General features: G+C 42.0%; 1 protein-coding gene across 9 annotated transcripts; it reads left to right on the forward strand.

Annotated features, from left to right (window-relative positions):
* Positions 1-4,222: 4,222 nt before the first annotated feature.
* LOC147610856 (uncharacterized) lies at positions 4,223-16,188 on the forward strand. 9 transcript variants are annotated; one of them, XM_086785485.1, is made up of 11 exons: positions 4,272-4,503; positions 4,718-4,932; positions 5,022-5,111; positions 5,261-5,345; positions 5,448-6,374; positions 6,471-8,417; positions 8,523-8,684; positions 12,812-14,406; positions 14,929-14,980; positions 15,056-15,476; positions 15,553-16,188. In XM_086785485.1, the coding sequence occupies exons 2-11, from the start codon at positions 4,837-4,839 to the stop codon at positions 15,674-15,676; spliced, it is 5,499 nt and encodes a 1,832-aa protein (XP_086641611.1). In that variant the 5' UTR covers positions 4,272-4,503; positions 4,718-4,836; the 3' UTR covers positions 15,677-16,188. The 9 variants fall into 9 exon arrangements, with proteins under 9 accessions (XP_086641609.1, XP_086641611.1, XP_086641606.1 ...); XM_086785483.1 differs by having other exon boundaries at positions 4,223-4,503; positions 12,821-14,980; positions 15,562-15,893; XM_086785480.1 differs by having other exon boundaries at positions 12,812-14,980.
* Positions 16,189-18,124: the final 1,936 nt, after the last annotated feature.

Consider the following 18,124-nt stretch of genomic DNA (forward strand, 5'->3'; position numbering starts at 1 on the left):
GTGGATAGATTTAAGAGTTGTCCTTATTTTGATTGGTTGAAAAATATGTGTTCTTAAAGAGAATAGGGCCAAATGCCCAAAAAGGGAGTCAAAAAGCAACTGTGTGGATAGATTTAAGAGTTGTCCTTATTTTGATTAGTTGAAAAATATGTTTTCATAAAGAGAATAGGGCCAAATGCCCAAAAAGGGCTTCAAAAAGCAACTGTGTGGATTGATTGGGTACTTGTATAGGGCCTAGAGTAATTAGTGCCACAATCCAGCTCTAATAAATAATCATGATTCCGGAGAGTCTATATAAGGTGAGGTGATTAACAACAGCTAGGAGGCTTCTAGGAAATGCTGAGCCGGGGAAGGCAACGCGACACGGCTTCGCAAAAAGCCGAACTAATGACTAGTAAATGAGAGGTCTATCTTGACACTTGGGCATGCAATGCTTGGACGATTTGAGACTTTTGTCCATTCCCAAATATCTTCCCACTGCACCGCTGACCAGATCACGGCCACGGAATCCGGTAACTAAAATGCCGTTATTAATCATTAATCCGGGGATTGGTGGGCCTCTGGCTATTGTAATTTGTGCCCACTGCCATTTCCATGGTTTCATACCATGGAGACTTCCATGTTCTGGCCAACAGTCAAAAATAAATAAAATTTAACATGGCCTTCCTGGGTTTTCCTGCCCAAAAACTCTACCCTGCTAATATCTGTGGATATTAAAATTAATTCATTATTAATTAATTATCCAAGCAAAAATTTCAGCTGGTTGGTTTCGAAGTTCCTGGATATTGAAATTCATTAATTAGTTAACTAGTTTTGGTGCCTCGTCCAGGCAAAATTTTAACCGGTCGGTTGCGTTAACTAGTTAATTCATAATGGTGACTGGTCCAAGCGAAATTTCAACCGGTTGGTTTTTTAAGAAGGGTGCGATCAAATTATATTAGAACACATTTACATGTTTTTTACCGCCCAAAATCCCATTTTTTAAAAAATTGGATTTAAAAAAATGAGATATAAAATCATACGTATCTTGTGATTCATGTACTTTGCCTTGCACTTCAAACGTTGAGGCCTACAAGTTACTTGGTCTTCCTCTTGACAAAAAAATTTTAGTTGGGTGGTTTTTTTTAAACTCAAATTATTAAGAGGGTTTATAACAACCACATTTCAACAATTAAAATAGATAAAGTTTTGTAACTATAAAGAGTGTGGTAGAGAAACTAAGCACGACATAATCTTTCATTGAACTTTAAGTGTTATTTTGGACATAATCCTTCATTAAACTTTAAGTGTTATTTTGGCATTGCTAATAGGATCATAAGCACAACATAGTTCATAATTGCTGTGACTAGTCCCACACTAGAAACTTTGACAAGGATAATGTCCCCTCATCATAGCGTTCGCACATGGAGTGTTTTTTGCCCATTGCAGCGTACTTCCAATTGAAGTGGTCCATTGCATGGATGTCGGGATATGGACAACCAATAGGCTACAATGTTAATCTATAGGTTTGGTGACAATCATGTATATAGTATTTATTATTTTGGCTAGCAAGTCATATATTTAGTATTTATTATTTTGGCTAGCATGTATGCAATGTACAATTTATGGTACAGGTTATCGTGCCTCTACCTAATCACCGCAGCACGGGCTCATGTGCGGAGTGTATCAGAGTTAGTTAAAGTAGTGAGGAGTAGCGTGAGATTGCTAAAGTAGTGCAAAGCTTGCATATGTGAAAGGTTTTTTTATTATCATTGGTCGGCCAGAGTTGTGAATGTCGTCAAAATTAAAGAAACACTTCAAAAGTAGAGTAGAGTTTGCATGTGATTTTGAATGTTTATTTTCTACCACATACATAAAAAGTACTACTTGAGTACAATCACTTTGGAGTTATAAGACAATGGCCCAATTTCCATACATGCTCTACGTAAAAACATTTATGTTTTAAGTAAATACCAGTCGTAATAGTAGTGAGAGAATCAAAATAGAAAAAGAAAAGTTAATCCATAATTTGTATGGTTGCAAGCAACAAAGGATGAGCATAGTGTGTTTTGTGATTGCCAACACCATGCCAAAAACTTGCCTACATGGAAATTGGCCCAAATTCATAAGATGGATCTTTAAAGTAGCCCTTTGTTTTGAAGGGACATTCCTACTATTTTATTTGAAGGGTAAAAGTTGGACTAGCATTTTTTCCTTATAATTTGGAAGGGCACCATTAGTAATTTTTTGAACCGAAGCATTTCTTTTGAAGAGTAAAAGTTTTGCAGCTCTTATCTGAAGGGTAAAAAGCCCTAAGAAGTGTTCCATAGTCTTCAGAACTAAGGGCTGATCTAGAGTGTGCTTTATGATTGCCAACGCCATGCTAAGAACTTGCATATGTGGAAATTGGCCCAAATGGGAAAAATACGAGAACTGTGGGACAGAAAACAATGGGGATTTAAGTTCTCAAAAATTTGGTTGCCATTGATTCTGCCAAAAAAATCATGTCTACTCTGGTTGATTATGCACAAAGCCCTATGGACAAATGAGAGGGCTAAGGAAAGAGGTTATGGGGATAGTGTATGTCCGAGATGTAAATAGGAGCAAGAAACCATTACTCATTTATTCATATGATGCCCCTTCAATAGAGACGGACTCTAGTTTTTGAACCTTTGTGTCTCCCCCCTTCATAACTGGAATTTGGACTGGGAAGAAATCTTATTAGGAAAACAACTAAAGTGCTCGGCTGAATTGTTGAATGTGATTCGCACACTCTTGCATAAAACAAGTTTCAAGGCATGTAAGCATAGTACACCAAAAATGATGTGGAAGAGATGTTGCAAATGGAAAAAGAAAGGAAGACTTCCAAGAGAAGATCAGGCTAATATAGAAAAATGGTTAGAAAAGGATGGACACGTGGCGAATGAGGAAGTGGAGATTATGAGGAAGGATTTTGAGCTCATTGAATATATCAAAACTTGACTAACCTATGAAATGAGTTAGCTTAGGACTCTATAGTTATGCTACTTGATTAAAAAGCAAGATCTTTTGCAAAAACCTTATTTTTAATATAAGTGCGCATTTAGGAAATTGACCCAAATTCATAAGATGGATATAGAGAGTGCTTTATGATGGCCAACACCATGCCAAAAACCTTATTTTTAATATAAGTGCGCGTTTAGGAAATTGACCCAAATTCATAAGATGGATATAGAGAGTGCTTTATGATGGCCAACACCATGCCAAAAACCTTAGGGGGTTCACTTATAAAGTATGTAACATATCACCTAAGTTCAGCAGAAGGACATTTTTTTATTTAATTTTTTGAGAGATTTTTTTTTAACAAAAGGGAACCATCAACAATAGAATTAAAAAAACAGATTTATTAAAAAAAAGTTACTTTTAAATATATAAAATCTACAGATAAAGAGTTTTAGATATAAACTTTGAATGCACATGATATACTAAGTTTACATATGAGCCAAAAAAAACTTACCTAGGTGAAAAAATGCCACAAGTGTGAAGAGGCTGGAAATGTAGGTGGAGTTATGTTAACTCGTGGGCGTGAGGATGTGAAGGACAAATGTTTGAAGCCTACCAAAAAGTAAAGAGAAAGGCGATGGATGAATTGTCCAAATGCGTTGCAAGATAAGTATGAGTTGTGCAAAGCGACAGGTTTTAATGAGGGGGGGGGGGCGGGGGGGGCTAATTGGCTGAGGAAAGCGGGGGGGTCGTGACTCATGAAGGCTGAAGGCAAAGTCGTGAGCTAGCTGGCTCTAGGTTCATATCGTGTAGCTTAAGGCTTAGGGCCACGGCAGGGAGTTGAAGAGGAAGCTGCATGCATAAATTAAGCTCACAAAGTATGAGCGCTTATTAATGCGCGATAGCACCCTTTGGAGGGTGATTTGTGGAGGAGATTTCAACTCGCTAGGAGTGACCTGAGATGAGTAGAGGCACCACGTTAACTGTGCCATTGCCACTACCAGCTAAAAGCACTGTGATTACTTCAAAGTTCAACGTGTTCATGAGAATGCTAGAGATTGCTGCTCTGCAGCTCTCTCTGGAATCTGTAGATTGGTCTTTGTACTGTTTGGAAGAGAAATCATGATTTGTCCATTGATGACGCCGATGCTGATAGGCCGGTGTCGCCACACCTTGACTTACAGCTCCATGGCTTTCTCACTCGTGTCAACACCCCTTCCACCTAAGTGTTATTGACCCTCGTGTATGCTCCTCGCCCTCTGGGCTTTGGCTGTCATCTCTCTCTCTCTCTCTCTGTCTTTGTCTATGCCTCTTTCTCTCTCTCTCTCTCTACTCTCTTCCCCTCATTGCTTTCGCAGCCCCTCTTCCTTTCTCTTTTAGCAGACTTGTTGCATTCCCTACCTTCATTCACCCCTATCGCTACTTTTAAAAACCCCAAAATTCTCTGCAATCTACGTACCTAATCGTTCGTAGTTCTATCGGCTGCAGCTGCAACCATCGCTTGATCAAGCAATGGCCGTCTCCACATGAGTGCTCTCTCATGTACTACACATCCTCCAAGTCCTTGAACTACATGTCCAGCTATGTTTTTGATTAGAGAGAAATGTATTCGTCCAATATATACAGCTTATCTTCACTGCATGTATAGTGCTTGCTCATCATATCAGAGTCCAGGGGTTAAGAATTGTTGTTCTCCATTTAGAATTTTAATACGGAATGTCAATCCTAATTCCCCTTTTTGGTTTGGTGTTTTTAGGTTTGCCGGCCTGTCAAATTATTCTCGGTTGATAAACTGTAGTCTGTCAGTCCCTCGCAACATTAAGTTACGTCATGTGCGTTCCCAACCTGCTAGTGTAGAGGCTACGGACTTCAGGAATGGATTTCTTCGCGAGGGTGCTTTCTGGAAACAGCAGGTTGAAGGAGCGAGCTAAAGAGGCCGAGGAAGTTAATCAAGCCTTCAAGGCGAATCTGGTAATTATATGGTTCACCATGAATTTGACGTTTCCTTAATGTGAGGCACATTGAGAACATTTTCGACTCGTTTTGGTGTGATAATCTAGGTTACTCTCACGGAGCTGATTGGAGATGAAAGCAATGAAGTAAATTCTTTGCTGGACATGGTCTACGATTCTTCGTTTCCTGAGGAGCAGGTTAGTGAAGGACGTTTAGGCTTAGTTTGCTAGTTACATAATCTTATTTTCTACAGTCTACTAATCTAATCTAACAGAATGAATGTGTGGATTAACAATATATATGGCATTTGTGTTTTTATTGAAATTGATCTTCCGGAATATGACAGATTTTTATGAAAACTCCAAATCGGGCAAGATTAAAGTCGAACACAGAGCTTGTGTTGAGGCTCCTGATTGGGCTGGATTCATTGGGTAAGGTGGTCTGCTAAGATGGTCATCTGAATGCCAGAAGATTTTGATTCGTTTGTTAAGTATCCGGAAGTTGAGAGGTGGCCTGCATGGTTGATGGTGCAGGCGTGGCGGTGATGGGCCAGATGCTCGTGTTTGTTCGGAAGCACGGCATGGAGGCAATATCAGAGAGCGTGATGGCTTTGCTGGAGCTTCTGTCGCCGCTGCTGGAGTCCAAGGAGGCGCCCGAGTTCACGACGGACGATGTCGTGGATGCCATGGACTTCGAGTGGCACTCCACGTCCAGGACTGCTAGCCCTTTGCTCAACGTCATCGCGTCTGCGACCAGCAGCCCCCGCGCCAGCGTAGCCTCCGCCAGCGAAAGCCCCCTCCACATCACAGCCTCCCCTTACCGCCGCGCCCTCTCGGACCGCTCCAGGTTGCTCTCCCGTTCCCATGAATTGGCCACCAAGTCCGCGCTCGATAAGTCGGCGGTGTCCGCCGGTCGCCAGCCAGCTCTCACCACATCCGCTTCTTCTCAGTACCCCGCTGAGTCCAGCGAAATCATTCCAGAGCTCGCCGCCGCTGAAAGCGAACCTTCTGACAGTAACTCTACGTCTTCCTACAGCTTGGATACATTGCCCTCCGATCAACATCAGCAATACGGGGCGGCGAAGAGACACAGAAGAAAGAGCTCCTCCCTTAGACAACTCTTTGCTGAAGATACGGAGTCGGATGAAGTCGGGGCATCTAAGCGCAAGTCTAGCAGCAGGCGGCGTACATCTGCCGACATGAAGTTTTCAAACGTTACTGAGCCGTCACCCGCTCTCTATTCTCAGAGCGAGCAACTTACAAGCCGTCGAGTGATAGACGGAGCTGAGGAAGAAGTTCGGCCAGGCGGTGGTGCCATCTCGGCTGAAGATAGGCAAGTTCGTCTCTCTATGAAGGGTACTTCACGTTCTCCACCTTCTTCTGAGGCGGCTCTGTGGAGACAATATTCGGATGGTTTCACAGTAGACTTCTCCGAGAACCATCGTTATCGTAGTCCTTCAGGTTAGCTTTCTGGAACGTTGTGTTGTTTTGTTCGCATTCAATCTTTGCTTTGAATCGATGCGAAGGAAGCTGATGTTTTCTGTCTCGACCTTGCAGTCTCTTCACCGAGTGCTCACAATTCTTCCGGTACCGGAAAGTATGGAGACGAGCTGGAGGCCGCTCCTGCTTTAGAGCAGGAAAACTTCCATGGATTCAGTTGCAATGAAACATCCATTCCAGCAGCCGAAGCAACTCAGGATGCCCCCATCACCAAGACAGAAAGGATCATCACTGAGCAAGATGACACCTTGCCCTCTGATTTATCTTCGCCCATGGCCAGCAATGCAAAGCCACAATTTTCAACAAGAGCCTCCATAGATGTAGCAGAAGTCCTCAAGGAGCTGGATGCCATAGATTCCAGCATTAGGGAAAATCCAGAATATTCAAAGAGAACCTGCGAAACCCTCAGAGGTGCAGCAGAAGCCTGCGTGCAGGATGCCATTCAACCTCGCACTATGGAAAATCAGATCTTCAGCTCGATTAATAAGGAGAATAATTTAGGTTCTTCTCTGAGTGGAACGCTTCAAGAAGATATTACTCTAAGTGGCCAATCACTGATTGAAAACCCAACCTGTGATCCCAGTGTGTCAGCAACGAAAGAGGTATCCGCCAGAGAGACTGAATTAGGAGTGATGAACCATGCAAGTTTCATCCTGCAAGATACTACTTTTCTTGCTCCATGCTTTGTCAAGGCAGTAGCTGAAGACAGTTTCCCTCAAGGCCCCTCGTGTTCTGATCACATTTCAAGTGAGCTAATAGGAGACAGCCGCCTTGCAGCTCTAAGAGACACCGTGGGAACCGTTACAGGCCAGCTTAAGGCTTGTGAGGAAGAACAATCCTCTAGTTTCACCCCACTATCGGTAGGCCAGACGCTGTTGAGTGCGTCTGAAACTCACTCTAATGCAAGTGATTTGCCATCCGTTAATGCTCTAAATGAATCCATTGCCTTGGTGGAAAGCAATAACATACAAATGCAGACTGATTTGGGTACTTCAGACAATGTGCCATCAATAACAGCTCCTACAGATGTATCTGGTGCAATTCCTCATCATAGCGCTATCGATCAGGGGCAGGTGAACGACCCTTACGACAGCGTTGATGATCTATCTTCTTATGATGAAGTTTTTCTTCTTGCTGTCAAAGGAGAGTCAATTCAGGAGCTTGGTTTAGCAGAAGATCCTTGTTTGGTAGAGGGCAGTCATCCATTTACAGACGGAAACTTAACAGAAGCATTCAAGGAGTCAGTTAATGGGGCATGTGTTGAGAAAGCTGGTGAATGTTTCGAGTCCGTCTCTCTGGCAAAGGGTGATTACTTAAGAAACTTAACGCAGGGGCTTGAAGATGAACGTATTGACGCCAAGCATGTGGATCTTCATTCCCTGTCAAATGCTGGAGGAGGTACTGTGCCCGATCAAGTAGCTGCGTACGCACCAGATCAAGTAGCTGCTGGTCACGCTGCCTCTACAGAATCGGATGATTCGGGAAGATCGATGCTCAACTCCTCTCATGAGGCATCCGAGGGAAGCTCTACTTTACTCGGCATCATGCATATGGATGTTAACAGTCTCGGAAGTCCTGCAGAGATTAAGGAGCATACACCTGAAGCTGCTCCAGATAATGTATTACAGATCAATCAATGTAGTTTAATGCAGCAGCCCATTGCCCATCACATGAGGAGCCAGAGCGACCAAATGTCTGTGCGGAGCTTATCCAAGGCGAAGTCCATGCAGCACATCCTCGCCGCTCGTCAGGGAAGCCAAAGTGACCACGCCAGATTAGAGAGCCTAAGGCTCACGTTCTCAGAGAGCCTTGGGTCCCTCAGTTCATTCTGCAGTGAAGGCTCACCCAATCGAACGGTGGATGTGGTTATGGAGTCCATGCCATGGATGAATATTAATGAAAAGGAAGTAGTAGCAGAGCACTCAAAACGCTTTTCTGACGAAAATGCTTCAGCCTCAGATTGCTCTTCTGATGAGAGCACATCTTCATCGCATTCAATTAGAGGTATGAGTACAAGCTGCGGGTGGTTGAAGTCCCTGCAAATTACCTGCAAATTACGTGCATTAATTGTTCCTTTCCCACGAGGCTGATGATGGACTTTTTTGCCAGAGGACTTGCATGCTGAATTGAAGGTGGAATCAGATGATGGATTTTCAGCCAAATCGAGAGAAGGATCCAATGCTATTAATTCACACGATGATAGTCTCAGCTTTTCGTTCAACGACCTCATCTCTCAAGGCGATACAATTCGGTCAAGTCATCCACATCAAGGTAAGTTTTCATCTAACGGGTTTTTCTCAAAGTTTATTCACACGGTAAGCTGAGTCGTTGAAAACCATAATTGGTTGTACTTTCTTTTTTCTTGAAGGGGGATCCTTCTTTTTAACCCCTAACACGTCCCTTCAACGGGTATTTAAAAAAACTTCCTATTCATAGATTTTTAAATTTTTAAAAACACTCTTTCTTTAACATTTTTTACAATAAAAGCTTCAATATTTTTACCATTTCAATCAGTAATCCTTTTATATAAAGAGAAAAAAACTCCTTTTGTTGAAGGGGTATTTTAAAAAACCTTTTACTTATAGATTTTTAAATTTTAAAAACACCCTTATATAACATTTTTTATAATAAAAGTATTAAAATTTTTACCAGTTCAATCAACAATTCTCTTATTTATGTAATTTTACGAGAGAAAAAAACTTCTTTTGTCAAACTCACTTGCCATCTTACATATTTTTGAGTGACCCTCGGAGATCCCATGATTGCTTGATCAGGGTTGCCTTTTGATGGACACCCTTGCCTGTCAAACTTGAGGGAATAGACTTCCCTACCACTTGAGGGAATAGACTTCCCTAAATCAAAATACCACTGATCAGAAACTGGATATGTGGAACCGTGGAAGTGGCACACAAAGAGGATTGGAGTGGAGTCTTGTTCAGCTGGTGAACTGGGAAACCGCTGCGGAGGCAAAGTTGACTTGTGGCTGTACAGTTTGGGAATCTCCAGCTCGATCACACCGCTTGGTATGACAGTCGTGCTCAATGTGCTTGCAATAGCCGCACGTCACATTCCCATTGTATTGTGGAGATGACCTGGTGATGGGTTGTGAATTTTGCCGTGAAGTGTTGGGCCGGGGTGGGATGTGTTGAAGGTGCACCTCCTGAAGAAGAAGACTTGAATCCCATCACCATTGTTGCTATTGGCTTAGAGCTATTGCCATTGGTGGTAACGGAGAACCTCTTCCCTCCATTTAGGAGGCAGAGAAACGCCCTTCATGCATGGACAAATTTAAGAGACGCTTGACCAAGGTAACTTGGTAGACAAGATCTGTGTGCTCGAGAGTTGAGCGTAGGAAATCCCATATGGCCTGTGAGGTGCCAAAGATCCGAGTCATCTGGACCTGGCGATAACCTAGATGGAGGATGATGTCCATCCTAGCAGCCATAAACCTTTGTTGCCACTGTTCGTGGTCAGCATTTCCTGGATCAGCTTTAGTGCCAGAGACAACAGGCCAGATTGGTTGCGAGAGTAGCAGGCCGAGGGGCCCGGGGGAGGTTGATTTACCCAGGTCCATCAACCATTGTACTTCAAAAACGATGGTTTCTCTTTTCTCTCATTTTTCGTGGCGATTAAACCTTTTTTGATGAGCCCAACGAGGCGACACAAAGAAGTCACAATGGCAAACTCTCTAGAAGACTTGATGTTCCTCGATTCGTAAGAGCGAGATCCTCAATCGAGAGCTCTACCTGATTTCTAATTGAGGATCTAGCCTAGCTCATCTTCATCCTACAACCACGTGCTGTAGGCATGTCAGGGTGCTCTTTCACGTGAATAGCTTTACAACGTGAGTAGCTTTACAATGCCGGTGTGGTGCGCCATGTCAGGGTGGCCCTTTCACGTGAATAGCTTTACAATGCCGGTGTGGAGCACCATGTCAGGGTGCCCTTTCACGTCCATGAACGCGTCACTCATCGTGGGAAACCATGGGAAACTTCAAGGCACTGGTGAGGAGATGTCGACAATACAGAAGGAGAGTAGAGAAGTTTCATACTCCGTTTTCCAAGAGATTCTTTTTGTTGAAACAAATACAAAATCCACAGAACTCACACATACATGGTACTATGGCCCAGTTCACAGTGAAGCGGCGGAAAACACACTCAAAAATGAGCAATTCCAGGTGGAAAAGTTAAAAAATGCACACTTCCGCCACCCGAGTGTTCACACAGAGGGCGGAAGGAAGACTGCACTAATTTTCTTCCGCCGCCCAGTGTGAACCTTTCGGGCGGCGGAAGAAAGAATAAAACAAAAACATGGAAAGTAGAGCCAGGAGTTGATTGGTGCCAACATGGCACTTTTTGCCAAGTTGGAGGGTGGAAGAAGTTTGTTCCAAGGGGGGGGGGTGGAACAAAACTCCCTTTTTTCTTCCACGATGTGGCACCTCTCAACCTTCTCTTCCGCCGCTCTATGTGAACACTAATGTCCATATGGCAACTTTTTGTTGGCTTCTACACTTTTTAAATTCCTTCCGCCGCCTTATGTGAACTGGGCCTATATTATCAAAACGAAGGTATTTTTTTAAAAAGAAAAGGCATGTTCCTTATGTTCCTTGCATCTTGTTATTTATGGAAAGAAAGTGTGCCAACTCTTCACGCACATGAAAGTATGGTTATATTATATATATTTATACATATACACAATTAATGTCAATTAATGTTTGTAAAGAAAGTCTATGCACTCTTGTTACCAGTAATGAGATAACTAAGCTCTAAAATCAAATTTCTCAAACAAAGCATACTTGTAGGTTGCAAATACTTAGATTACACTCCAATCAGCCCAAATTGATGACTATGTATTCTTGCTTATTTTCTCAAACAAAACATACTTGTAGGTTGCAAATACTTAGATTACACTTCAATGAGCCCAAATTGATGACTATGTATTCTTGCTTTGAATGTGTTTTCTTGTTTTGATAGCATACTATTTGGTTTTCAATCGTATATATCTTGAAATTCTTAAACTCCATAAGAACAATTTTAGCTCCCATGGCTTTTTGACAAGAAGCTTTCCACTTCTAAGCAAAAACAAGATTGTTACGAGTATCTGACACAGTATTGATTACGATGGCCTTAATTATCTGCCAAATAACCACTACTCTAGGATTGAATTCCCTTGTGTTCCTGAAGAAAATTTGCTTTCACTTAAACGTTTCTTGTGTGTCAACCTTCTGAAGCCAGATTTCGAACCCGTAATGCAGGCATAAATTGCTTGTCAGAGCCATTTTAAATCAATCAAAATTGCTACTTGACACCCTTGTAATTACACCACCAATGACTAGACAAAGTGGAAAATGATGTACTATTGCTTTGCGCCTTTAATAATATTGTGGCATGCATGCACCCTCATATTGTGAATCCTCTTTCTAGTAATTCCTCTTTTTTGCTCAATTTCCTTTTTTTAAAACTCTTCTTTTATTCTACAACCATTGGCCCATACATGTACTTTTTGAATTTCCATTGAAATCAACTATTAGAAAGTGAGGTTCTTCCCTTATGTTACTATGTTTGGTTGAATGTTTAATGGAATTCCCGATGTTACAACCCTAGTAAGTTGGGTGTTAGAAAGTGTGAACATATTTACCAGCATGTCAAGTATGAATGCTTGTCGATGATGACAAGGTTTTTAAGTGACTACTGTTACACGCAAGGATTCTATGGTGTGTAGCATAGGAAACAATTTGTCTTAGAGGTTGTGTGAGTATGAGGGTTTATGCTAGACACCACGAGGTAACGTGTAAATATATGGAGGGATAGCTTATTTTCTCTATGTAATGCTCGCTATTCTCATATTCATTTTCTTCTTCTCCATAGAGTCTTGAATGTTCATGAAGCTTAGGCCAAACTATTTGTGGGATTTAACACATGCATTCAAGGGACAATAAAGAAACCCCTTAATGTTTGGAAATTTTATTACACACTTCTAAGTGCCAAAATTACCTCTTTTGTTTGGTTTTTCCTAGTCAATCCTTATTTCATTACATTTTTACGTGAGAAAAACAAACCCCCTTCTTTAAACTCTAGTCCTATATTTCATGTTCTTTAGTGCCACCCTCCCTTGGACATTCAGCACACACCCTCGCCGCCCAGTAACACAATCTCAAACAACCCTTATTTACCTAGTGATCATCCATTCCAAAAAAATAAAAATATAAAATGCAATCACCAAGTAAGACAACGTTTCAATGTAATGGTAATCAATCTGAAGATTGACAGCAAGGACGGAATCTTCAGTTTCACGTTTTACAGTGTATATTTTTAATTATCAGAAGGATTTACGTTTCCTTTGACACTTGGTATTAGTAATTATCGTAAGGGTTTACGTTTCCTTTGACGCTTCTTTAGTTGATGCAGGTCTTGACCTAAGTGCGGCCCTGCGCGAGGATGGTCTTCCTGTAGAGTTAAATGAGATACCTCTAGTTGGTCAGTTGGATGAGGAGAAAGAAGATGAACAATCCAAGTGTGTAGCTCTCAGAGATGATGCATCAAGAGTCCTTTCGAATGATCAGGTTGCTTGCATTGAGATTGAACAAAGCCCTTCTGAAGAAGCTGAAGAAGAGACAGTCAATGCTCTTGTGGAAATCCATCACGGTGAGCCGGAGAGCCTAATGGAGGAGAGCAAAGGCGAGGATGAAGTCTCATCCTCCTCTCCAGAGGGTGAATATCCTTGCAGTTCTGCTGCTATAATGGCGCCCACTTCAAGCAGTGAGTCTCATATTTATGCTGAGCCTGTTCACATGAATGATACTGTGCTTAAGGAAGTGCTCCAACAAAACACGAAGCCAGATCAAGCAGCTCACTTGTTCTATGGACAGAGCGCTGGTGACTCCAATCTGCTGCGCACACTGTCATCTTCTTCTTTGCAGGATGATAAGGAAGGACCACGTTTGCAGAAGATTGGTACTAAAGAAATACCCATCGTGACTATGGCCGCAGAGAGTGAGCTAAGTATTAAGGATTTGAATGAAATAGCTAAAGACGGTAGTTTACAGCTTGACACTGTTCACTATGGTTGCCGGCTTGAAGCCCCAGATAACCATCCGCATAGAAAAAGGAAGCCCTCACATCCATTAGATGTGTCAGTCGAATCGAATGATGAGAATTTTGGAGTATCAATGATGGAAAATTTTGATGAATTATTGGGCAATGAGGGTCTGTACTCAAGTGCCAAGCGCACCCACATGGAAAAATCAGAAAATGAACTTGCTGCATCTCCTTTACTTGCAGATCAAGAGTGGCAAGCTACTCCTCAAGTAGATAAAAGTCTCCAAGTTGATGTCATGGAACACGACTCTGAACAAAAGAACACTCATTACAAGGGTGGGACAGAGAGTGTTGAGCAGGACGATGGTCTGGTTGCAGCTCCTTTACCTACAGAAGTGTTGCAAACTACACCAAATGCAGATGAAGGTCGCCTGCAAGTTGTGGCACATGACCCTGAGTTGGAACAATGTTGCACAAGGCAAGAGAAACAAAAGAACTCTGACTCTAGGTGTGACCGAGACGTCATTGACGATCAGGACACCATGGGCATGCGTGACGATAGCTTGATGTCCTCCATGTATCATGTGGACGACCACACAAAGCTGCCGCTTGATGTAGAGAGTGGTCACCTTACAGCGGCTGCCAATGGGACAGAAATCTCAAGATATGTGGAAAATGAATTCTCTTATTCTGCTGACCAATGTGCTGCAGTGGGAATTGACCATGTGCAATGGGATGGTCTGGATGTTCAAGATCAAAATTGTGATGTCCTAAGCCAGGGAAATGCCCAAGATGATCACAGCCCTGATGGTTCAAGCAAGGAAATTTTGGTGAATAATGTTGCTACTCATCATATTGATCCCCTTGTTACCGGGGCTTCACCAGTTCCACTCGAGATGCCTTTCGAAGAGAAGTTGTGGAGCAAGGAAGATCAAGTGCAGCAGCAAGAGGCCATGAATCATTCTCATCTACTGCATGAAACTAATCTGAACCTGCATGTTGTAGATAGCCCATCGAATGCTGTGGCCTCCTTGGGTACACACCCCTCTGCTCTTTTAGAGAGCCATAGTTCAAAAGATGATACTCAGCCTGTAACATGGGTAATGTCTGAGAGAGAAGATGATAGTGATGGCCAGTCCCAACTACCTTATAACCTGCAGGTTGATACTGCATCAAGGCAGCTGTTTGAAGCTCACCAACCTGATTCCAATGAAGGCCTGGAAGAACCTCTGAAGTTCAGCCATGATGAATTTGAGAAGCTACTCTCGGAGATAAATGCTGCAGAGAGTGAAAGTCAAGTGTCACTAAATGCTCAGAATGCTGCTGAGAGAGACGAAAAGGGAAGTAGAGATGATGTGATAGAGTGTCCTGATAATGAAGGGCCGCCAGCTGACTATTCAGACAGAGGGTTTGTAGATAAGGCAGGACAATTTATAAAGGGTGGTGTTAACATTCTAGCTGTCAGTTTTGATCACTCTAATCGCATGCAAGACAGTCTTGAACCACAGCAATCAAATTCTAATATCGGAGGTATGAAGTCAAACTTTGAGGAGTTGCAATACAATCAAGGCTTTGATTCTAAAGGTGATGATATTGGTGCTGCAGGTGGAGCTCTTGCAACGCATTTAGGTCCTCTTGAAGGCCCTCCGGCTTCTAGTTTAGAAAACGAAGAATTGAAGGATTCTGTAGTGAGGGCAGATTCTACACATGAACAGGGACAGAAGGAAGATGAAGGGGTGTTAAAAAGCTTGGTGATGGAGGAGGATAGTAGCAAACCTCTGTGGGAAGAGTTGGAAGCTGTCGATGCGGGAAATTTCCGCCCGTATGATAGTAATAATTCTCCCTCTGCTTTGAAGGAGGACCAATCTAATCGTGCATGGCCAGCCAACCTCTCTAACAAAGTTGACGTGGACTCCATAGCCAACCCCGATCTGCATGGCCAACCCACGTCGTCGATTATCGAAGTGGATCGTCAATCAACTCCCGATATCTTCGACCAGCCAAGTTTTGATATTTCCAGCTCGCTGTAAGCCCTTGATGCTCTAACTAGCGTAGTATGCTGTTTTACTTCAATTTTTTGAATCGCCTTGTTTGATTTTTAGTGTCAACAGGTGGGTTGATGCGGATGTCGACAGCACAAGGTCGAAAAAGAAGTCGGGCCGAACACGCCTTGTGGAAAAGCTCCGTCTCTGCCTCTGTTGTACTAAGCCTCACACACAACCATGATACCATTCTACTTATCTAACCATTGTCATATAATCATTCTCAAATTATACTATTGTACATCTTAACCTCCTTGGTTAATCAGTGCTGGTTTTGTTCACACAGAGAACCATTAATTTGGTCTCATACTTGTAGAAATTTGGGTTTGCTTTTTTTTTTTTCCCAAGGGCTACTATAGGAAGAAGATAATGAATAAGGTTTTGATCTTATAGGTTAAAAAGTACTCCTTATGTTTTTGGTGTTGCAGGATTGGGAATGTTGAGCGTTTTAGAAAGTAAGAATTGTAAAGACTCTGAGGAGCTTAGAAGCCAAGGTTTAGTTTAGGGTTGTGTGTTTGAAAGGGTGATTTTTTTAGCAGACGGTGTTGTTGTCCATTGGTAGAAGGCTTCAGTTGGGAACCTCTTCTGGACGTACTCGCCGAAGGCACCATAGGCTACAAGCATGTGTTTAGACCATCTACAAGCAGGGCTCCCACGACCTCTAGCCATAAAAGAAAGAGTGAATTTTTCTCATCCATGCACATGTGCACTGCACAACATTATATATGTTTACTATAGTTTTGTTCTTTTTTTCCTCATTAGTCTCTCTCTCTCTCTCTCTCTCTCTCTCTCTCTCTCTCTCTCTCTCTCTCTCTCTCTCTTAATTATGTGCTCCAATCTTTCACGTTTTCACTGTACATCTTCTTTATAAACACTTGCTCCACTCAAAAAGTGTAGGCAAAACCCCCTAAGTAACTTGGTCCAATAAACATCACTTTCTTGGATGTCGATGAGAATATCAGGGCTTACCTTGGGTAGAAAACTTTGTCTCTCTTTCTCTCACATGTTGTGGCAACTCGTTTTCTGGATTTGAATCATAATTTTCTAGGTTTTGGTTAAAGTAGCTCTACTCATTTTAAAATTTGTATCATTTCTTGTGTTCTTTAAAAACATTATCTTTTCTTATCTAAATTTTATTACATATATATATATATATATATACGTATATATGTATGTATGTATATATATATATATATATATATATGTATGTATATATATGTATGTATATATGTATGTGCAATGTAGTAGATTTTACAGTGTCTTTCAAGTTCTTGAAGGCACGCTCTATTTTGTACATGCGTCTGCACAACCAAAGATGGATGCAAAAGCACGGGACATGGATCCCCTTTAAGCCTCAGAAGAAGTAATTATGCCTATTGAGGTAGCTGTGATGATGCAAAATGGATGGATTGAGCGAGTGGCAGCAAGCAAGCATTGGAGCGCCTAGCAGACCTGCGTCAACACTTTAGCATCATGGGCTTTGACAATGTGGAAGAGTCAAGTTTCAAGTTGATGAGAAGAAAGGTATATCTGATTCCACTACACGTCTAGAATTAACCCTTACACTTTGTGGTTATTGTGCCACTTTCTATATTTTTACAGATTGGAAAGCGTAAGGAGGGGACAACCATGGTCTTAGAATCATGGCAAATGGGGGACCTTGAATTTTCAGCAGCAAGGTGCATAGCCCTATACCAACACATAGTAGGCATGTGGAAGAGCTTGAAGATGAGCTGAGTATATGGGAAAATAGCCTCTGTTTTGATACACGTGAGGGGCAAGAGTTTCAGGATCGAGGTGAAGGCAATGACAAGCGTTCAAGTCAACAAGGAGATGGAGATCAACATGAAGTAAATGTCACAAGAGGGGCAAAAAATGAAGACATTATAACAATTTTAGATTAGATGACATGCTTGTAATTTTGTAGCAGGCTCTTTTTTAACCAATCTTTATTTAATTGAAATCTTAATATTTTTGCAAACTGTAATTTTTTTGTCTAGCGGTCTAGTGTAAAAAGGCTACTTTAAATTTTAACTATTAGTAGCCAAAGGTGCCTTCTTTCTCATTTTCACGCAATAGAAACCAAGCACGAGCTCACACTATCTCTTTGCATTCACATGGCTACCTACTTTGACAACTTCTATGAGTTCCTCTCCTCCACCCCGTGGGCGGGCAAGAGCGAGCTCTTTGTCATGTTCTCTCGTGAAGTCGACTTTGAAAAGTTGCTCGCCCTTTTACGTCCCAACATTATGAGATGTAGATCGCATACATGGAGCAATACTTGGCTCCCCACTCCATCTCCTTTCCCCATTGCCCCAATGATTGATCGGTGCCTGTTGAGCTGCTTAAGTACATTCAACAATATGCCCGCCCCTACATCCAGCTGTAGAGAGTGTCATTAGAAGTGTCATTTGTCCGAAAAGTTATCATTAGAAGTGTCATTAAAGATGTCATTTAAGTTGTCATCGGAAGTGTCATTAGGTTGGAATATGAAGAGTCACTAAAGAATCGGTTAGTTAGTTAGTTGTTATGGAAAGAGTCGCCTAGGAGTCTTTTAAAAGGCGTAGCCTTCTTGTAATCGGGTGTGGAAAATAACGAACACAAAATCAGTTTCAGTTTCGTCTCTCTTTCT

This window comes from Cibotium barometz, chromosome 48, assembly GCF_041138505.1.
Source record: "Cibotium barometz isolate CiBa-2024 chromosome 48, ASM4113850v1, whole genome shotgun sequence".
NCBI classification, from domain to species: domain Eukaryota; kingdom Viridiplantae; phylum Streptophyta; class Polypodiopsida; order Cyatheales; family Cibotiaceae; genus Cibotium; species Cibotium barometz.